The 23,389-nt window shown below is 30.4% G+C and overlaps 3 protein-coding genes across 6 annotated transcripts in view; 2 read left to right on the top strand and 1 right to left on the bottom strand.

Annotated features, from left to right (window-relative positions):
• The window catches only part of LOC145972200 (uncharacterized), a 50,381-nt gene that overhangs the window by 1,483 nt on the left and 25,509 nt on the right, over positions 1–23,389 (bottom strand). The window contains exons 2-7 of one of the 2 annotated variants that reach the window (XM_083100605.1): positions 16,319–16,653; positions 1,125–1,229; positions 884–1,009; positions 705–802; positions 425–596; positions 51–304 (exon numbers count right to left, since the gene is read on the bottom strand). In XM_083100605.1, the coding sequence (XP_082956731.1) occupies positions 51–304; positions 425–596; positions 705–802; positions 884–1,009; positions 1,125–1,188 (714 nt within the window). In that variant the 5' untranslated portion in view covers positions 1,189–1,229; positions 16,319–16,653. Of the gene's footprint in view, positions 1–50; positions 305–424; positions 597–704; positions 803–883; positions 1,010–1,124; positions 1,230–1,365; positions 1,495–16,318; positions 16,654–23,389 lie in introns of those variants that run through there. The other variant, XM_083100604.1, reaches the window with a different exon arrangement.
• LOC145972199 (uncharacterized) lies at positions 1,536–8,086 on the top strand. 2 transcript variants are annotated; one of them, XM_083100603.1, is made up of 8 exons: positions 1,536–1,668; positions 2,489–2,698; positions 2,828–3,001; positions 3,100–3,298; positions 3,604–3,799; positions 3,886–3,971; positions 4,066–7,273; positions 7,364–8,086. In XM_083100603.1, exons 2-7 carry the CDS (start codon positions 2,512–2,514, stop codon positions 7,241–7,243), a joined length of 4,020 nt encoding a protein of 1,339 aa, XP_082956729.1. In that variant the 5' UTR covers positions 1,536–1,668; positions 2,489–2,511; the 3' UTR covers positions 7,244–7,273; positions 7,364–8,086. The 2 variants fall into 2 exon arrangements, with proteins under 2 accessions (XP_082956729.1, XP_082956728.1); XM_083100602.1 differs by lacking the exon at positions 1,536–1,668 and adding an exon at positions 1,947–2,052.
• Mesr6 (misexpression suppressor of ras 6) overlaps positions 8,520–23,389 on the top strand; it is a 582,772-nt gene continuing 567,902 nt past the window's right edge. Inside the window, exons 1-3 of one of the 2 annotated variants that reach the window (XM_083100611.1) lie at positions 8,520–8,740; positions 9,662–9,807; positions 10,529–10,678. In XM_083100611.1, coding sequence (XP_082956737.1) covers positions 8,678–8,740; positions 9,662–9,807; positions 10,529–10,678 — 359 coding nt within the window. In that variant the 5' untranslated portion in view covers positions 8,520–8,677. The remainder of the gene's footprint in view (positions 8,741–9,661; positions 9,808–10,528; positions 10,679–23,389) is intronic. The other variant, XM_083100613.1, reaches the window with a different exon arrangement.

The following is a 23,389-nucleotide window of genomic DNA, read 5'->3' as shown; positions in this document are numbered from 1 at the left end:
CATCTTATAATTACGTTTAATATTGCAAGTTATATATTAAATTTAAATACATGTTCAACTGTATCTTCATCATCACTTGATAATTCAGGAGGTGGAAATGGTGGTACACCAGGTGGCTCCTTATTAGGTGCCAATGTTGGTACAGATGAAGAAGTAACATATGCACTAGTCTTTTTTAAGATGCTTGGTGGTATCGGGATATTTATTAGAGGATGATGTTGTGATATATAATGAGGATGAGGTGAATACATATGTGCAGGTGGTTGTGGCATATCTGGTAATGGGATCTGCGATGTCAAAGATCCTATGGAAATATTTTTATTAGTTATATCAAACTGAATTAGTTATATCAAAAAGAAATTTTAAAATTGTATTATAGAAAAGTTTGTTTTAGCTTTATAATTATCTTTTAGAGTAACATTACCTGGATACATCCTGGATATATCATTAGCAGCTGATGGCAATGGAATTTCATCAACTTGTACTTGTTGCGCATGTCGTACAGCTTCAAAATAAGAAACTAAGTCTATCCTTCTACGTTCGTATTGTATCAATTGTTCCTTTAATTCTGACCATTTTTCTTGATCATCTTTTGCCTGAAAAGCAATATATTAATCATATTGTAATTGACAAATCAAATAGTCAATTTTTACCATAAGCTTACCAATGAGGAAAATTTATAATCATGCTATTTACATACTTACATACATTTTTAAGACACGGTCTAAAGTCTCCTTAAGTTTTTTTCGTTTATCCTTCAAAACTTTTTCATTCAAAGGAGGTGGTTGCATTACATTGTATTCTAGAACAAAAAATACATTATGTATATAATATTGCTCTAAAATTAAAGTATAATCTGTACAAAATATAATTTTTCACTAACCCATTTGATCAATCTTCTCCATTTCTTCAATAATCTGCGCTGGATCTTTGCCTTTTAAAACAGCTGCCCTTACTAATTGTCGTTGCTTTTTATTCTTTTTTAATTCCTTCTTACGCGCTTCCTTTCCTGTAATAAAAATGATAGTTAAATATTTTCCCATTATACATTTTTCTTAATTGTTAAAGAGAGAGAAATGTTTTTTTAAAAATAGAGATAATTGGTTATATTTTGAAATACTAACGTGCTTGATCAGTGGGATTCATGTATTTCCCACTCTTTGTGGTATTAATCGAACGGCGCCCCATTTTTGCGTTATTTTTATCACCACAAATTTATTGACAAAATTCTGCAAAATTTTATGTCAATAATATTATTTATGTTGTTTGAGAAAAGGTATAACACATCCAACATTTCAAAGATATATTGATCAGAAAACTGACAGAAAAAGCGACTTTAAGGACGCATTTAGGGCGCATTCACACCTTGGCAGAAAAGCAGAAAGCTAATCAGAACTCGCGCTGGTAACAAGGCTACCAGATTGCATACGCTGCGTCCAGCGGCGGCACGATTTGTATCCCCACCATTTTCGGACACAAAGGCATAAGCGCTCGTTGAGCGCTAGATACCTTTGTGTCCGAAAGTGGTGGGGATACAAATCGTGCCGCCGCTGGACGCAGCGTATGCAATCTGGTAGCCTTGGCTGGTAATAAGCAGTGAGAAGAGCAAAAAGTAGAAATTGTGACTACCAACGAGAGTTCTGATTGGCTTCTAACTTTTCTGCCAAGGTGTGAATGCGCCCTTACACTATTTCAATTGTGTGTCTTGCCAAAAAAGGCCCTTTATTTATGGAAAAACGAACAAGGACGGATGTTCACTGACCGCATTCAGTGGACTCAACCGCTAAGTAGCAATCAAACATGATTGGTCCCTACTTTCAGAACCGACCAATCGGCGTCGAATTACATCGGAAAATCTAGTAATAATATTGCCCAACTGTTGAATCCGCTGAATGCGATCACTGTGCATACGAGTACTTTTTCCGAACACAGCCTAAATTACAGTCTGCTTACACTCTGCTTACACACTGTTTACTACCAGCGCGAGTTTTGGTTGGCTTCTACTTTACAAGAGAGTTAAAAGCATACAAAAAAGAAATTCAAACAAACCAAGTTTGTATTATTAATAATTGCCTGCATATTCTCTTTGAATATATTACAGTTATTACAATATTAGTTATAATATTAAATATCGTTGATATTGCACGTTTTTCAATAAGAAACACAATTGACATAGTATAACGTATAACACAATGAATCATTTCATTCTTATTTACTTATTTGACAAAAATGAGATTTCCATTATGTCTTTGTTTTTAATGCATTATTAATGTTCTTTCTAAATGGATTTCTAGTAAAAGTGACACAACTTATTGAGAATTTATTAATACTTTATAGAATTTAATTATTAAACTTATATAGTAGGATAACCAAGTTTGTAAAAAAAGATGTTCTTGCTCATATTTCAATTATTTGTTTACATTTGATACAATTATATACTTTTAATATATGAATTTTATTTTTAATACATGAATTTTTGTTTATGTAGATTTACATATTTAATTGGAAAAAATGGCTCAGTATATTGCACATGATTTAAGTAAGGTACCACGAACCAAAGATATAAAGATACAAGAAGATGTTATGTTTCTTCAAATGGGTCTTCCAGAAGATATTTTGGATGGATTAACAGTTGCTGGATTTCAACGACCATCTCCCATTCAGTTAAAAGCCATTCCATTAGGCCGTTGTGGATTTGGTACTTATAATATATATACACACACACACACACACACACACATATATACATATATACAATATATGCATGTGTTTAATAATATAAAGACTGATACTTATGTATATTAATGTATACTGCATTGGTTTACAGATCTGATAATACATGCAAAATCAGGAACTGGAAAAACTATAGTATTTGGCATAATAGCTCTTGAAATATTAAATATTGAAATATTATCTCCACAAGTTTTAATAATAACACCTACTAGAGAGATTTCTATTCAAATATCTCAAGTTCTTCAAACAATAGGTTCAAAAATAAAAGGTATATCTAATTACTGAAATTGGTGCTTAATTTTTTTTAGAGAAATTTATTTCTATCTTGGTCAATTATATATTATATATTTATATATTTTGTTTTAGGATTAAAGATTGAGTATTTTGTGGGAGGAATATCAATAGAAGAAGATAAGAAAAAGCTACAATGCCATATAGCTGTTGGTGCTCCAGGCAGAATTAAGCACTTAATCGAAAAGAAATTTCTTACAGTTTCAAAAATCAAATTATTTGTTCTTGATGAAGTAGACAAGTTAATGGAGTTCAATTTTCAAACAGATATCAAGTTAGTATAAAATTTAAATTTATATAAACTTGTGCCTCAAGTACTATAAGTTTGTGCATTTATACATATTAAGGATTATCGTATTCAAATTAAGATAAAGATATATATATAACAAATGATATGTAATACTTGGTATAAACTATCATTATATACTATTAGTTGGTGGAATATATATGTTAAACGTTTCTTTAATCAAAGTGATTGTTTTTACATTTAGGTGCATGTTGGGTTTTAATTTATATCAATACAGTCTAAATTTATTATTAGTAATTTGAAGGTACAATAATATTAATTTTTTTCTATAGTTACATATTTTCTAAACTACCACGCAGTAAGCAAGTTATAGCCTCGAGTGCTACTTATCCTGAAGATTTAGAAACTTTTCTGCAAGCATACATGTCTTCTCCAGTAATAACATCGCCAGATCTTCATGCACCAATTTTAATTGGAGTCAAACAATTTGTGACTGTGATTCCTGCACATCCCAATACTATGAAGCAGGTTTTTGATTTATTATAAAATTTAAACAACTAATTTTTATTTTATTAACAAATGAATTTCCTATACACTGTCTGTTATATTTTCAGGTGAAAATAAAAGTTAATGAATTAGTGAAAATTTTTACAAAAATTCCATTTAAACAAAGTCTAGTTTTTATGAATTATCAATCAAGGTATGCATAAAGTAATTTGTTTTAATAATTATTTAACTTTTTAATATTTAATATATGATAATTATTTATTCTTCTATTTGTACTATTTTTGTAGAGCTCAATCAGTAAGTAATACGATTAATTCTATGGGCTTCTCATCTTTATATATTACTGGAAGTCAAGACATGGCTAATAGATTGGAGACAATTGAAAAGTTAAGAAATTGTGAATGTAGAATTGTAGTATCTACAGATCTAACTGCAAGAGGTATAGATGTAGAAAATATTAATATGGTTATAAACTTTGATGTACCTACAAATCCGGCGACGTATTTACATAGAATTGGAAGAGCTGGTCGCTATGGGTCTCATGGAATTTCTATCACCATTATTTCTGAAAGCGAACTTCCATCATTTAAAAAATTGTTAACTTCAGTTGGTGGACCAAACTTTTATTTGTTCAAACTCAATTCTAATTATGCAGAAGATGTTTGGGCCGACGATATTACAGTATTTGAAAAAGTTTATTCAAAGTTTGACAATGAGACGAGCAACATAAATACTGATCAAACATTTCTAAAATTTGAACATGGTATACCTATATCATTATCTTCAGCAATCAATGATACATCGTCAACAGAAAGTGACATTATAAATATTTCTAGTCTGAAACATGAAAATTGTGAAAGCATCTCATCCATGGGTACAGTAGTCAATAATAAATTATCATCAGAAAGTAATGTTGTAAATACTGCTATTGCAAAATATGACAAATGTGAAAATATCCCATTGAAATGTGACGTAACACTCAATGATATACCATCATCAGAGAATAATATTGCAAATCCTATTACAATAAAATTACATGAAAAATCTAATACCCATATTTCACAAAAAAACATAAAACATGATACTGTATCTAATAATTTACATATAGAGCCAAAAAAAATGAATTTAAATGAGAAAATAAAAATTAGTTCATTATTACAATATCATGTTCAAGAAAAGATCAATCTCCAACAATCTAAAAAACATAAAGAGTCAACTACAAAATCTAATGGAGTTAAAATTCCTGAAGAGAAAATTGATCACGAAGATCAAGATTTATCAGACTCTTATGGATCTGTAGTCTCAGCTGGATCAGATAACATACATAAATTTAAAATAACTCCTGATTCAGATAATCCTTCCTTTATGGAAAAACTAAATGAAGATATCGTGTTTGAAGTAGATTTATCAAATATAAAGGATTATAAAAATACACAAGGAAGTATTGATATTGAAAATATCATCCAATATATGAAGGCTCCACCAAACAATGAAGAGGAAAAAAATGGAACAGAAAATGATAAAAAATTGATAATAATGAAAATGGATGATAGTAAAGAAATTTCTACAAATGTTTATCAGGATACATGTTCTATGAAAGATTCTACTTTAATGCACAATTTACAATCGTCAAGTGAATTTGATAATAGTGAAGATAATCAAATATGGAAAGAATTAAATGATTACTTATTAATATGTGCTGAAGAAATTAATGACAAAGACAATTGTATGAATGATGAAGTATTATTTTTGAAAAGAGCTTCCAATTGGAAAGAATTACTTAATCTCGAAATTGATTTATTAAATAATACATACAAAAATATGACGGATTCTGTCCATAAGCTAATATATGAAGAACATTTTTCTGCTTTAAAGACTTTTCTTAATATACAAAAACGGGCTTTCTTATGTGTTTTTCCGGAACTTCGTAATGATGAAGAAGTACAAGATACTTATATATATTCGGGATCTAATTCAAATAATAATTTGATAGATATGTATAAAGAAATAGAAGACTTTAAAAGTCGTTTTTGTACAGTGACAACTGAATTTAACGCGTATTTTCCTTATCCTATAAATATTTATGAACATATGCCAAATTTAATGATGTCAAGTTCTGAGATTGAAGAATATCGTAAGGCATTACAGTATTTTAGTACATATTGCAATCCCAATAAAAAATTATTAGAAATAATAGATTATATAGCATTTTTGAGTAACACTGAAAAATACGATTTGATTACAAAAATCAAAGAACAAAATTTATCGTTTTCGGAGATGAAAGCATTTCTTATTGAAGCAACAAAAAAAGATTTAAAAAATGATAAATTAACAGAACATGTACAAGTGCTTGAAAAACAGATTTCTTCAGAACAAAATGATGAACTGACAGAGTGTGCACAAGTGTCTCAGAAGTCAGTTTCTTTAGAAAATGAGACTAATAACACAATTCAACCTCAGGAGAATGCTGAAACGGAATCTCCAGAAATAAATATAATAAAGAAGAATAATTCAAAAAGAAGTTCAAAGAAGATGCAAGAAGCTCATTCTAATGAAGTTATAACTATCAATCAAAATAAACATGAAATACAAGATAAGAAATGTAATATTACTAATACAATTTCCAATAAAAATGAAGAAATTGCAAATAAAGAAGATTCAAAGAATAATAAGGAACTGTTGTGTCAACTAAATAAATCAATGAATGAAGAAAATAATCAAAGTATATGCAGTACTGCAAGCAAGTCACCATCATTTGTATCATTCAATGAAGATGTTTTATATTCAAGCGCTAATAAAATTATATTCAATAAACAACAAGAAATGGCATCCAATAGTAACCAAAAAATCATGAAAAAGAACACTGCACATGGCAAAGAAGTTAAAAACTTTCAAAATATACCTATACAAACAAATGGCGTCTATTATAACAGTATAAACAACTCATATAGCAAACCTAGTAAACATATAAAATTTCATGAACATGATCCAAAGAATAATGTAGGCAATTCAGTTGCTTTTACAAGATATTCAACTCCACATGCCACTATGGACATAAGAAAATCTCAACATTTGTTAAATCCAACTGCGCAACATTTTTATCCACGAATCTCATGTCCTAATTTAAACTATAATCTAAATACAAAAGAGGAAACCTGTTTATCAAATCAAACTAATCGCCTTTATCAGAAGAGCAAACATATATCTGCTGGTTTTCATCCTTCTCGCACACAAGAGAGAAAACCAATACAGTCTAATGTATCAAAGTATCGGAGACAGGAGGCCAATAATTATCCTAAGAATTCGAATATTCATAGGCTAGATGATAATTTAATAAGCAATGTATATTCCGATGAAACTGATATTGACAGCTTTCTATCTTCATTGCGAATGCAAACAGATCAGTTGCATTTACAGATTTATAAGTCAGAAATGTTCGAGAACTGGGTTTCTTATGATCAATGATCGCGCGCAGAATTGAACTAATTAAAATATGTAAGTAAAATATAAGTAAAATATGTATATGATAGGGAGAATTAAGTGACTTATTAAAGGAAAGGAAGATTTATACGATCTACACTATAGGTGCATTTTTCGGATTATCTCTTCTCATGGATGTGTTTATGATCAAGTTGCGGCAGCAAACAATAATATATGAATCGATTGAAAGGTCATGCATCGCTGATACTTAATACTTATAATGTGAAACGTAAACTATGTGTCGTAAGTAATCTTTTCTTCTACCGATTTACGACGCTACGATTATGCAATTAGATTGATCTTTTGCGATTGAGTCTTGTATAGTCTTATTAATCGAATATATGTCAATCTGCTAGCGATAAGAATGATTTAATACATACATTATTTTTCTATAATAATCAATAGCGATATTTGTTAACATGTATATAAATATCATATGTGTGCTACATATTTTTGGAATTGCATATTGAATAATTCACAAGACGATTAATTTTTTTTAACTTGTACAAATAAGTATCATTTTTATATATTTTTTTTTTTAAAGATTGTATTAATAGCTGAATGCAATTCCGCGATATTCGAGAATGCTCATCTTTCCTAGTAGTAGTTATTAGTATATAATTATAGTATATAATTATATAAAATATATGAAAATAACATTCATAAAGAGAAAGATGAGGACAAGAATAGAATTTTTTAATTGCATATTCTCGATATCAAATAAATATTTCCGAGAGATTTTAATATTTACTGATTCTTTTTTAAAAGTAAATATTTCCTCTGAAAAATATGAAAAAACAAAATATGAAAAAATAAAATATGAAAATACAACGTATGCGTGTCTGTGTACAAATTAAAAATAAAATTTATTAATAAGTTTGTAATTTCTTGAATAACACATGAATCTAGAATTATTAATTAGCGATCCAGTTAAATATCTTCCGACCTGCCAGGATAAATTTATCCATGTCAAATTGTCAAATGATACTCTAGGACATTCATTCGCGGCATGCCGGCTGTGAGTTGAAAGGATCAGGTTTCTTCATACTTAGGAGGAAGGGAGGTCATCAGACTAGACGCGAGAAAGAGAGAGAGAGAAAAAAAAAAAAAAGAGAACCACCTTACGAAACTCGTCTCGTGAGAAATTTAGAGTAAACCCTTGTCCGGTGCCCCTGTCCCTTTATTCGCGAAATGATCGTTTGAGCCGCGCGCCTAAGAGCAAACTTCAGTCGGTGACCACGTGCTTTCGCGCGAAGCAGTCTTCCGCGTGTCCGCGATTCGAGTGCTCGTGTTTGTTGTCGTCGCGTTGGCGTTAATTAAGAAAATCGATAGTTTAATCCGCGCGTCTCGCGTTTAGCGTCATCGCAATCCCGTCGTAATCTGTTCGAGTCAAATTTGCGTATCCCGCGATAGCGAGATATGTCGTTCGTTCGCAAGTACTTTAAGAGGACGCCGATCTACGTGGTCGAGGATCATGACGAGGTGGGTACATTCGAACGGCGCATCGCACGCCGTTCTCGCGTTTGTTTACGTATCTCGAATTGCATTCCAATCGACGCTACAAGTACTTCGAATGGTTTGTAGCATGATTTTCAACGGTTCCACTTGGATCCCGCTCTTTATCGAAGCGTATAATGCAGTAGCATTTGTAAATCGAATGGAATGCGTCGCAAGATGCCGCTGCGAGTGTCGCGCATGCGCAGTGACGTCACGACGATAGTGGCGCAGCGTGCGCTCCGAAACCCGCGATCGTATTATGTGTATGAAATTTTAAATTACATGTAAGTGTAATATACAAGCTATCTTAGAAATCAAAAAAATTATCTACGTAATTATAATAAATAAATATAGCGAAACAAATTGCATTTCTAGTATGTATCTAAAAAAATTGATTGATGTTAATTTCATGAATACATAATTTTCGTACAATTTTATATTCTTCACAAAAGATGCGAGAAATTTTATAATTGCAATAATAAAAATAATATATTTAATCTTTGTTTTTTATGAGATTTATGTAAAAATCTAATTTATTTCTATATAAACAAGCTCTTTTATTTATACATTTATTCGTAAACAAATATTGTAAATAGTAGATATAAAACAGAAATTCACAATCTTTTAAAGTTTTCGAATTTGGTATATATAATTCTATCTGTTTGTTTGGAATAATCAAGTGTAATATATAATTTAACTTGTAAAAAATAATATGCGCGAGGACATGTAACAGGAAATTGAATTTTTCCATACATAAAAATTCATTGGCTCATCAAGGCTCAATTATCGAGCAAACTTCACGCGATTACGCGCTAAACGAGTCCGCAAATTTGCACGCGATAACGCAAGAAAGTTTTTAAATTTCCGGACGTTTATTTTCTATATGTGTTTTATTTATATTATCAGGTTTTACCGTTCGTATATCGGTGTCTGGGGTCAAAGCACCTGCCTTTCCAAAACAACACCTTCGTACATCTGGATTCCCATCCCGATATGTTGATACCCAAAGAGATGCCGGCCGATACGGTCTGGGATAAGAATCAATTGTTCAAGTACGTACATATAATAATTTTAACCTTTTATCTGGAATAATTAAGTGTAATATATGTATAATTTAGCTTTGTAAAAAATTTATGTGCGAAGACATGTAACAGGAAATTGAATTTCTCAATCGAATACAATATACATATATCAATATTAAAATTGAGATATATTTATCAAAGATGGCCTAAAGGCCTATCTAGATAAATGTATATTATGTTTATGCATAAGAAATCAGTCAATTATGTATTTAGTATGAAGCATTCTTATGTAGCGTTTTCTAACCTTGAACATGTAATTAGTCAATATATCTGGATAAGCCCTAATTTCGAAGTTCATATGAATTCAAATTCAATGATACCAACATACGAATATATTTAACTGTAATAATGAAAACATTATGACTGAATGTATCTTAGTTTCAATTTATACTTGTGTCGTTCGACGTTAATTTATGGTGCAAATAGATTGATTGTTTCTATAAATATAATAGTGGTGCAACAGGTAAATATCATGTAATTGTATGAGGTGTGAAAAAACCTTTTCAATTATGTTTTATGGGAAAGTAAAAATGTAAAAACCGTTGTATTAAATTCACGAATACAGTCTGTTCTGTGAAAAAAAAAATACGAAGAGAAAAAAGATAATTAAACCCTGTTTAATTTATACATTTTTTAAAATAATTTCAAGTGTTATTATTATTAGATATTTATGTTTTCTGTACTTTTTTAGCGAGATCAGCATCGAGAATTGGATTTTGCCTGCCGTGTACGCTGGTCATCTCAAGAATCTCATTTGGGTGAAACCACCGTGGGCTAATCAGATGTCCGATGGCGTGCTGACGTTTCTCATCGGCAAGCATAAGGACAACGGCTTGATAAGGTAAGTGTGTAATTAATCTCCTGATTCGTCCTTTGCGAATCATTTACTTCAAATTTAAAACCTCTCGTTCTCTCGATTTTGCGATCGTTTTCATATTTTAATTATCTAAGCATATAATTTTTTATGACTCGAAATTGTTTTGTATTTATTTATTTATTTATTTATTTATATTTCTTTATTTAGATTTATTTTCTCGAAGAGATATTGCCGAGAAAAATGCAAATTAAACTTAAATGTTTCGGAATAAAAATCACTTGTATCAAAATATTGAACTTTTACCTTTTAATACAATTGAATTTGATTAAATGATTTTTTAATATTGAGTGACTCTCACAAGACTCTGAACAATAAAAATATGATATATAAATAAAATGATATAATATAGATAAAATATTTGAATTTATATTACACATGTAAAAATTCATTGATAGTTTTATCGATTATTAGCAGAAGAAATTAAATATTACACATATAACTATCAAATTACATAATACTTCCTAACACTTTCTTAATTACATAAACCTTGTTGATATTTTTTAGGAATGAAATTTTTTGGCAGATTAAGAATTAGAGAATTAATTATCGGTAACACTATTGTGCGGCAACAAAGATAAAATGTTATAAGGTTCAATCATCACGACACTTGCTATGGTGATTCCATAAAGGTCATTTCTCATATGTGTGACTGAGAGATGGTACGCGACCTGAGAGTCGAGAGAACGAGCGGTAAAGAGAAAAAAGACAACTAAAGTAGCAGAGAAAGGAAGCCGCGATATATGCCGCGAGAAACCGGCATTCGTGACTTTAAGTCTCTCTGTCAGGACCTGAATTATATTTTTCGAATTACCATAGGGATATATAAGTTTGTACGTTGTAAATGAAGCATATGATTTACATTGCCATAATGTTTTTTAAATTACATATTTTTATTTTTATCTTATACTAGTTATCCTCACGCCATTTTTTTGATAATTCTGAAGTACCTCATTTTATATATATATATATATATATATATATATATATATATATATATATATATATATATATATATTTGATGCTGATTATATATATATATATATATATATATATATATATATATATATATAATCGATATTTTATCCTTGATGAGATATTAATATTAGACTATCTGTATATAGTATGGAACAAAAAAATCACAACATATATTCAAAAATTGTTAATAATTATTTACAAACTCTTCTAAATGATAATTTTTCTATGTACACGTTTTATTTTATTTATAACTAGTATCTTAAATTAATATTTTTTATTTAATAATTCATTTAAAATTAAAATTATTTTCTATTAAATAAGAATTATTTAACTTTGAAGAAAGTTGTCTAAAGATTTAATTACACGAGGTGGTTTGACAGAATCATAGAATATGAATTTGTTTTCGATATTTAAAAAATAAAATAAGAGGTAATAAAATAAGAGAATATCAAGTCTTATCAGCTAGTATGTAAATCTTAATAATTGTGTATAATTGCTTTAATCTAATCTAATATATTATCTAATACATATTAATCTAATACATATATAGTTTATTCATTTATTATCAATTATTGTTACTCAATTATTATGAATAATTAATGCGAGATTATATTCTCTTATATATTATATTTTTTCTTATTTATATATATTGAGTAATTTGGGTCAGCATTAAAAAAAAAAACACATCTGGCCCGAACACTCATTTCCAAAATTTGCAGAGCGATTAAGAAAAAACCATAAATTGTATGTCGCGAAAAGAGGTTAATGGTCCTGTGTGTGCGGTAATATAATAACGGGAGTTCGGGGACAGCGCTTGTAATATCAAATTAATGAGCGCGCCGGCTCGTTATATTGAATTACGCTCGCGAAAAAAATTTCTCAATTATTGATAATTGTGCATCGTCATACCGGGCCTAGGACCTTCGGCAAATGCGTGCGACATCGTGCCGATAAGATCAGAGGCTTGCGATCGCATCGGATACTTTTTCGTCGAAGTTATTCATACGTAATTGCCTGTACCCACGCAGGTGCCTGTTCCGCATCATTCGATTTCCATCGATGTTTGTCCCGCAGCTACGTAAAACTTTCTTGCCCGTATCCGCATTGCGTGCAAGCTGCACGCTTTCTTCTTTCGATCGTCTAAGATAGAAGGCACGTTATAGGATACCGCTAATTGTCGCTAATTGCCGTTAATTTTATCACCCTCGTCGACTTTGTATCCTTAAATTGAAATTAAATGATTAAACGCTTTTTACTCAACTACTTGCGCAACGATGTTTAGTTTCAACATTTTTTGCATTACAAATTTATTAAACTAATTTACGAATTTAATATCTTTTGTTGTAACATAAAAGAAAGATATTGATTATGATATTCATCTCACAATCATCGCTTGGGAAAAGTTTTTCTTCAAATTCGCATGTTTGAAACATGCATCTAATTATTATACAAGTAAATTTTATCTAATATAAATAATATTTAACCGCGAGAAACAGCATTAACTTGACTTTGATATAGTAACATGCTAAATTATATTAATGCAAATTTTATAGATTGTTTAGAAAATGCCGTAAATTATAATAATTTTATTTTGATTTCAAGTCTTGAAATTATTTCCTTATCTTCTTATTAAATGCATACATCTTGTGTTAACATAAACTATGACTGTGAAACAAGTAAATAAATATTTTACATAAATTTGTTTTTTATATTTATATGCGTATTTTAGCATGTTACTGATTCTCCATACTTTTTATAATATGTCATATACACATATCATTGCTGAATATGGAACGGCGTTTTGCACTATTTATAATCGAAACTATTTTGAGAAACACTATAATCTGATGCCGCCGTCTTCATTCTTATCGAATTTTTTTTTGCTTACGTCAAAGAGATCTAAGAAAGCCAGTTGTGGCGAATTGCGCGACAATGGACAATGGCGCAATAATCTACAATAGAGATCCGCCTGCAGATTCCATGTTGAATGAATAGGGCCCGTAGGACAATCATCTCGTAAACTCGGCTTCCTTATGGGAGACTTCCTTCTCATCCACCTCATGGATTGCTCTTTTTATGCTCTGTTTTACGTTTCGTGGCTCTTTGCATGAAGCGGCACCTGAATCGCCTACTTATGCGAGAGTGTCGAGAAGGAAACCGTCCAGCTTCACGTAAAATAGTATGGTTGTGGATAAAATATTATAGGATTGTGAGTGTCACACTCGGTCAATATTTTGTATTGTTTTATTCCACTCTTTTGTAAAGATCAACATTATAAATTATAATATCTTTAGAATGCACACATAAATATGGAAAAGTGAGATGTAATTATTTTTTTGAAACATATATCTAGTATATATATATATATATATATATATATATATATATATATCTCTTTTTTTTTTATTATTATATTTTATTATTTTAGATTGCATAGCAAGTAAACTATTTTACACATTTTCTGATCTTCAATTCAATAACATGGTGCAATAAAAATTGTAATACACAAATATTGTGACATATCTCTGTGTCTAGTAATAAATACCATAGCTAAGATACAATTTGTATATTATCTTATTTGTGTATCTTGTATACTTGAATACCGGTAATACTGCAAAAGCTTTCGCCTAATGACTTGAGTATATAAGTTACTCAATGGAATATACAACAACGATATTTCTATTTTCCTTTTTCTTTTCTGTCAAACAGTCCATTAGTAGTACATGTAGTATATGTAGATATCATCTATTTATTTTACCTATGAACGCGCGATTGATCAATAACCATGAAATAAAAATTATTGATTCAGATATCTGCTATTGTATATTTTTTAATGTGGAAGCTTATTTTTAATTATTTTTATTAAAATATTATAACATCAAATTTATAATATATTGTTGACTTATAAATTACAATATTTTTAATATACTTTACAAATTTGTTTTATATATCATAATAAAATTTTAATTTCGCAAAATACAAGAGAAGATCTGACGATAATATAATATATATTCTTTTGCAATAATGTGTAATATAAAATTAAAAAACATATATTTAAAAATCAAAATTATGTAATTTAGCGACACATTTAAATGATATTTTATTAATATTTTATAAATATAGTTTTATATTTTACGTTGTACGTCAAGTAGAAAATCAATCGCAGATTCGCGATTAATTAATTATTTTTTAAATATTTGTGATAATTTCTAATATAATATATATAAGATATATGGACCTTAAATTCTATTCGTGTTTTTAAAATATTAATTATTAAATGCGTCGTGGTATGCAGGAAAGTATAATGCATGTACAAATTCCGTCATAGACTAGACTTGCCCATAAATTAACCAACATTCCACTTGCCGATATTTTTCGCGGTTGTCTCTTATTCATTTCTTTCCTCATGTTAATTTAACGATTATCCACCTTTCTCTTCATCAATCCTGTTCGTTTCTATCGATTCCTGTGTCCGTCGGCTCGAGTTATAATACTTTCTCGTAACAACTCCGATTTAATCGCAATAAAACATCATCAAACAGAATGTTTTATCTTAGAGTACGAGAGTAATGGTATAATATTGCTTCATGATGCGCAAATAGAGATATTTTAGAGTTCTTAATAAAATTCTTTTCTCATTGAGACATTAGTATAGTACTTATGTACTGTGTTAAAAATCTTTTTCATGATCGATACACATTTTAATTATATAGATTATTTTGATTTAATTATTTTGATTTATGATAGAAGCTTTTTATAATTTCAACATTTATACTGCAAATACAAATTAATATGAATTAATATGAAGGTAAATTGAATATATTTTTATTATTACTAAACATTTGACAAATTGCTGCGGTTTAATTAAATAAATCATTTCAAGTCAAAGTTGATTTATTTAAAAAAAGAATGGAAATAATAATTATTGATACACTGCACGTCAAATATTATAATATTTATTTGATTTATTGAGAGAGATTAATTATATGAATATTTGTCAATCCTATTGAAAGATTTCTTTTTTATTTTTATATTTATAAGAGATTCAAAATTATAAATTAAGAATAAGTATCTACGAATCTTTGAATAAGTTAATTTAAGTCAATATATAATGCTTAATATTGATTATATTCTTAATAATAAAAAATTGTTTTAGCTAAATCTAGATTAATGAAGCATTTCTGTCTATTGTTACGTTAATTGCATGCATTCTGATAAAATAGCATTAAAGATTTAAAAAATGTCCTATATTGATAATAAATTGTAGAGAGTATATTTAAATTAAAAAATATTTAAATACTTTAAGTCCGTTTCAAATATTTCTTTACAAGAATGACTGTATTATATTTTTAAATTTAAGAGAAATGAAAATACATTTTTATCAAGGAAAATATTAAAAAATGCTGTAAAATAATATTGGTAGAAATTTCTTCTTTTAAATATTCTTTAATATTATTTAGAATATGATCGACTTTTGTGATATTTATTACATTTCACTGTAACATAGGAATTTTAGTAGAAGTAAGTTGCATTTTTTCAGATCTGAACAAAATAATTAATTGTCGCAGAATCTCTCGTAGTAAGAATCTTTAAGCGTTACGCAAAATAGTTAATTTCAATGAAGGTTACCTCAATTAACATAAATCCTTCACGTGGAGCAACTCGAAGGCGGTGACATTGCCGATCCAGGCTCGATAACGTTATGTGGCTGATGAAGATTACATTAATTTGCATCTCACGTGTATTGCATTCGTTGCATAAGGTCACAATATTCCTAAGTGAGCATTAGAGGCTGTCCAATCGGTAGCCTTGATTTCCATTGCATCCAATGGTCGGTGATGGTACACTTTTCAGGAAGACGAGGCCCAACTAGCATCAGAGTAGGAGGACAGAGTATGGTTGTATAGTGGGAGAAATCGTAGTGGATGGCGAATGCAATCGTCAGCCATCACGCCTTCTTTTCTCTGAAAGAGAAGGGGCAATTAGAATAACAATAGCGTCACGTTGAAAGAATGATATATACGATAGTAAACGACTAATGCTATAGATAAACAGAATCCTTTATCATCTCATCATTTTGTATATAATCGATATATAATCGATATAAAATTTTTTCAAGATGTTTTAGTTGTACCTTTTTTTTTTATCCGGTCTCAATTTCATGTGTATTTTATATATTTACCTGTAGGAAATTAGATAATTTTACCGTGATTAGATACTTATATGAGATTTCTCATCTGCTTATATGGTATACTGATAAATGTTAAATTGTCAAAAAATTCTTTGAAAATTTTTTACCGCTCGTAAATCAAGTACTATTCGTGCAATTAATACTCTGAAGCAAACGACATTTTTAAAATTTGTATTTTTTTCATTTTTGAAATTAGTATTTGAAAAAAAAAGATATGACGTTTTGGACTTTGCATATATTTTATCTAATAATTTATATTTATATTAAAATTCTTATTTTATATTTTATATTCAAATATGTGATTATGAATAAAATACAATTTTTACATGTATTTATTATGCAAAGTTGCTTAATAGAAAATCGAGTGCTGAAAAGTATATCATTACTAGCATCAAATGATGAACTTTATTAAGACTCGAAAATCTTATTTATGATTCAAGAATGTCGTGAGATAAAATAGAAGGTATAATGGAATCTAAGTTTAGAGAGGGTTCAAAGCGACCATAGGACAGGTCAGGGCCGAAAAGATTTAACGGCGAAGGGTGGCATAAGTCGCAGGAGCGTGGGTGCTGGCTGACATATCACGATCGTCGCCGGATTGTTCCACATATCCACATCGGCGGTTCTCAGCTAAAAGAACAAAAAGGGGCCGCTACTCGCGTATAGACCAATCGCGAACGTGGCTGGCGCACGACTCGACCCTAGAAATTAGCATCGACCCCGCGAAGATCGAGTTCTCGATCTCGATCTTCCTACTCTCTTCCTCTTCGTTCACCTCCACCTCTTTGTTCTTTTCCATTGCCGATTGATTCGTTAAGGCTATTCCTCTTATGTTAGTAAGCCATTAAATATATCCTAAGGTAACATTTGTCAATTGCTTTGGCGGCTCACGAGCCAGTTATGTAAAATGTAATTAGCGATACCAGTAAGAGTAAATGCATTAATTAATGCATTTATTATTAATTGACTTCATTATTATATGAACTTATATATAAATAATTATATTTTATTATTATTATATGAACTAATATATAATTTTAAATACAATGTAATATTATCTAAAAAATTTAGATTTTTTCTACAGTAATTTTTTTTATTCATATCAATTTTTAAGCAGGTAATTAATGTAATAGTTATATCACAAACATATTTTATTGCAATATTATATGCATGTGTATTAAAGTTAACATCTCGTGAAAATAAAAATATCTTAAACAGATGATGTATTTAAAAAAATTATATGTTTTTTGATAATTAATTAATATATTTAAACTCACAATTTTATGAACAAATTATTTTGTGCATGAATAAATCGACTGTCAGTGAAATTGAAATGTTACTGTAATTGCTGTGGTATAGAATAACAATTAGAGTAAGGTCAATAAAAATTTAAATTATGGATCCGAACAGGCACTTATTTACAGTTAATCAAAAAGCTTATAAATTATAATTTTGTAATATATGTATATAGGATAGTAGTCGACTCATTACGCTATCGATAAGTTATGTAGTTCATTACTACATATACTCGCACCTCTATTTGTCATCTAAGTTAATTATTACGCTACATTTCTCTCATGGCACTGAATACAGCCTCCGGAGATTTTCTCGTAAATCTTGTAACATTTTTAGTCATGTTTTGTACTATAAATTATACGCATATAATTGTTGCAATGGCGAAATGAAATTATCTTTGACCTATTTTTGTTCGCGCGTCAATAATGATTGTGTATATCTTCGTTTTTTTTTATTTTTTTTACCGAGATTTGTTCAATTACAATTATATTTTTCTTTTATTTATTATGTTCTATAAAATTTAACCGTATATTTTTGTTATACATATCAATTCATTGATACAAAATTTTCTACTTAATTGCGAACATATAGAAAATTAACTTTTTCTCTATAATTATTTTTATATCATGATCACACACTAAGGAGAATTGATATTTTGCAAGCGAGTATTTGCAGAACTTTGTTCGTTTAAAGAAAGTAATACATAATGAAGACGATGAGTATACGTACGCGAAGATATGCGAAGTGAGCAAAAAGCAAAACATACATCGTAATTGTATGTACTCGCTTAAAGAATCACACGAAATCCTTTTAAATTTAAAGTAGATGCTGACAGTTAACCATTACCATGCGAAGTTCTCATATGCATGATATGCCGAGTAATTATCTCTAATATAGAAAGTAACGTACAAGATGTCTTGGTCATCATTGGTTGTAGCATTGCATAAAAAAAGAGAAAATGACATGTGCTTGCGAAAGCATAATAAATTTATTAAAATATACGTGCAGATTTTTCTACGGATACTTCTATACGTATATATACTCCTTTTAATTTTCTGTAATTTTCTGCAATTTTCATGCGTATAAGAGAGAGAAAAATATTAAAACATTATCTTCCGTTTGAATGATTACCATAATTTCTAAATGAAAAATTTTGCCATCACGATTTAATGGAATAAATGGGCGCGGATATTGATAAATAAATTTTAATATAATATTCAATAAAATTTTTTTTTTCAATAAAAGTTTTTTTAATTTTGATTCACTTTCTCTGCGACATAAACTATATACGAATAAATGAAGCTTATGTCATAAGTATATTGTAACTGTAATATAGTGTTCTGCCAAAGGCTATGCAAAACTCGTACTCCTTATATGCATTGAAATGGATTCTTAGTATCGCGTACACGTTCACCCGCTGCGTTTTTAGATTCTTGAACGAAGATAGGTTTGTTACCCAAAGGCTTGATCTGGATTATGATGATGACGATGATGGCGATGAGGATCGTGATCATGACTGATGGAAAGTGCGTGCATCTGTCTCGCGTATGTACGCAGTACTATAACCCAGTGTACACATCGTTCAGATAATGTCGTGGCCGTATTATAAGTACGGGATTTATCGTCAGAAAAAAAACATATATCGCGTGCACCTGACAAGCTTACCATATCATAAATTCTCTTGTTTAATACTTTTCTGGTCACATATTTGATATTAATCTAGAAGATGATGTGCTTGTGAAGATTGCGAAAACCAATGGCGAGTTAAACCGCCAAATGTAAAATTGTTAAATATACGTATATTATTTTTAAAATGGTTCGTTAATACATGTGTAATAACAAATGAAAATTTAGAGCCTTGCATATTAAATTGAATATATTATGTCAATATGATATAAATGATAGAAAATTGTTCCATTTTTTTACTAGTTATATATTTATTTTTTTCCGCTCTAAAATCTGAAAAATCGATATGTATTGATAAAAATCGAGAAAAAAATATGAAGAAAGCGTGGGAGTTAACTTTGCTTGAAACGATTTGTCATCCGTCCATCTTCGCGATATCCAATAAATTATTATTTTCGCTGTTTATTATAAGAATATTATAATAGAATATTATATAGGATTATCTATATGCAAATGCATGAAACTAATATAGTTATCATTTATTTAGACATCGTGAACAAACATGAGTCTTTAGATTTAGTTTTAATATACGTACGTGCATAATAAAATTCTTAATCATTATTAAAACAAATGTGAGCATTCTCTCAAATAGCTTTACACATTATGCAAATTTGCTTTAGTTTATTTTATTTACGTAATTCAGTAGCTTCTAGTTTCAAATATGTTTCCAATATATGTTTTTTTGCCTACTTTAGCGAATCTTAACAAGCAATATATCTTCCGTTTTTTCTCTCGTTGAATTATTAGACGCGGTGTCGCGTGAAAATTCTGCCCCGAGACACGAGGGTAAAAATCGGGAAATGTAAGCCGGTTTACAACCGATCTCTCTCGTTTCGTCGAGAGAAATATGTCATGTCGCAACGGGTTTATTGCCTGATTTTAAGCGTGATCTCTTTGTCACAGCAGCCTTGCAAGGCTGCTGATATCAAGCAGGATCGGCATACCTATACTATTTTAGCAGAACCTCAACCGCAGAAAAATATCTTCCCACTAGACCGCGCGCATACCGCGAGAGGCAGAACCCGAGAATGCGCGGCATTCGGTGGCACGTGAATTTTATAAACGGAGCGAACAACCCTATTTTTGTCGCCACCTTCCCCGTCGTGTCACAGCGCGAAGAATTATCAAGCTTATTATCGCGTTCATGCATCACCGTTTTCGCGATCGCGAGTTCAGATTGGATGCCGTTCGCGCATATCCGGTTTGGTTTCTATTATTTCATCAATGAAGCGTGATAAAATGCGTAGTCACCGTCAGTTGTGGCGGATTTTCTCTCTGTATATGGACCCGGTGCAATGCACCGCGATAAACAATCTTTGAATTCCTTCATCGGGACAAACAAGTCTAAGAGAAAACTTTTCACTCTGACATTATTATTAGGGGGGATTAAAGAAACTGTTATTTACGCCTGGAGTAAAATACTTTCTCGAGGCAATATCGTATATCTACGAGAACAATCACTCGTTAGTGTTTCATAGATGTAGTCGCGCGGTGTCAACATCGCGGAAGTGCAGAAGGTTAATATCTTTTACGAACTTCGCCCTTGGGGTTGACGAGCTCTGATGGCTCTCTCTCTCTCTCTCTCACCGAAAAATCTTGATTCTCTACCACCCGCGCATATCGTAAAACCTACGCTTTTCATGATACGAGAGATTCTCTCCAGACCCGACGTCCATTTCCAGACATATCTGGTGCAGTTTCCGTGACACTGCATCCGCAGCGACGAAATTGCATTATTTGACTGCGTGTACCGATTCTCTAGTCGGCATCGCGCATAAATTTCTGATCTCACCGCGACAATTTGTACCCGCAATTCATGACGTGCAAAAAAACGGACTAAAAAGAGAGAAGGAGAAGAAGAAAACGAGGAAGAGAACGCGCGCGGATGCTTTCCTCGCAGTTTCGCTGGTTCTTTTTACTTCCGCGGTGACGAGCGAAGTCGCGAGAATCAGCAGCCGTCTCTCAGCCGTTGACAAATAGTCGGGGGACTCCGTTCTCGAGTCGTTCCTCTTACGTATTCACATACGTGCGTGCGTACTCGAGTTGCGTTTCCGTGCATATCTTTCTCTCTCGCGCGTGAGCGAACGAGCGAGCGATTTCTTTTTCGTTCTCGCATGTTACAAACGCGTGCATAATTGCCGGTGGGTGTCCCGCGCGTGAAGCGCGCAGCTGCGCGCACGCACATTCAGATGTCCGTCACGCGGGGACGTTCGTGCGTAGGCAGCCGATGCCACGGTGGCGCGAGATAAGATCGGCCCTGAGGCCCGATCATCGTACTTTTGCGGATCGGATGCGATGATATTCAGCGAGCGAGATAAATATGCAATTGTGCTTTCGCAATATCGCGCTCAGCTTATTTGCGCGTGTACGCGTAACGTCGTTACGCCCCTCTTCCCCCCTCTTCTCTCTTTCTCCTCCTCTATTAATCATCTTATTATGTATTAAAGAGTCCTGCGATTATTTCGATGGGATAATGTCGCATGATTGCACACACATACATATACACATTATACAATATATTCTATCTAATCAATTATGCTTTATATAATTTTGTACATGAATTTTGCTTTATGTATAATTTAATAATATATTTTTTTATAATATTCGTATATAATCTTATTGCTTATCAAAATATCTTTCCTATTTAATAGTAAGTTATCTATTTTTGTTTAGATTTGTTTTTTAATTATTTGTTTCTTCAAAAAAATTCTTATTTTTTAAATAGCGTTTCTATAATAACGATATAATTATTGCATTTTATTTCCTTTTTTATATTTTTAATATTATTAATTTTTATATTTTTAATTATTTCAACTTTATTTCCTTTTTTTATCATTAGCTGAATATTTATTTCTTGATTATATACTGAAAATACTGTATATTCTCTTATTTATTGGGATTAAATGTCTCGTAAATTTTGAATACGATAAGCTTGGAAACATCGCCATTGCTTTTAGCAATCGTATATTAGCATAATTTACATGAAAACTATATGTAGTATATTTATGATAGCATTTTTAATGCAGTTAGATTCCGACGTTTCGCGAGTTATGCGTGTCACATATGCATTCAGTAATGATGATAGCGATATTACTGCTTTTTTCTAACTCGACTAATAAATTTTACGTTACTCTGAATGATTTATAATCACCCTTTTATTGTGTATTGTACTGTAAATCTCAAATTCTTCCCAGTGCAACTTGATGATTCAAGGGAAAGAAAAAACGCAATGTGTGACCTGAATTTCGAAACCTGAATCTCGAAAGTACTCAAGTCTTCTTCAAGTTTGTCTTAAAATATAATACGAAAATATAATATAAGAGTATATAATACTTATCGTAAAATATCTGCAATTTATCTCTAAACATATATATATTAAAAGATAATTATTTAAACTTTTTTATTTAGATTTTTAATTATTTATTTTTTCTATCAAAAAATTCTTATTTAAAAATTTTTTACATCTAAGAGTTTCTCTAAAATTTTCCTTAAAGATAATTGTCATAAAATTAAATTGCAAAAATTTA

The sequence above is a fragment of the Camponotus vicinus genome, unplaced genomic scaffold (assembly GCF_025532165.1).
Source record: "Camponotus vicinus isolate PSW18456_S1 unplaced genomic scaffold, iyCamVici1.0 SCAF_5, whole genome shotgun sequence".
Classification (NCBI taxonomy): Eukaryota; Metazoa; Arthropoda; class Insecta; order Hymenoptera; family Formicidae; genus Camponotus; species Camponotus vicinus.
This window is presented reverse-complemented; position numbering and strand designations above follow the sequence as displayed.

Bases quoted from the DNA above. Each gene is read 5' to 3' on its own strand.
- LOC145972199 (XM_083100603.1), top strand. From the start codon at position 2,512: ATGGCTCAGTATATTGCACATGATTTAAGTAAGGTACCACGAACCAAA. The intron at 3,299-3,603 runs GTTAGTATAAAA...TTTTTTCTATAG, and splicing joins AATTTTCAAACAGATATCAA to TTACATATTTTCTAAACTAC. The intron at 3,800-3,885 runs GTTTTTGATTTA...TTATATTTTCAG, and splicing joins ATCCCAATACTATGAAGCAG to GTGAAAATAAAAGTTAATGA.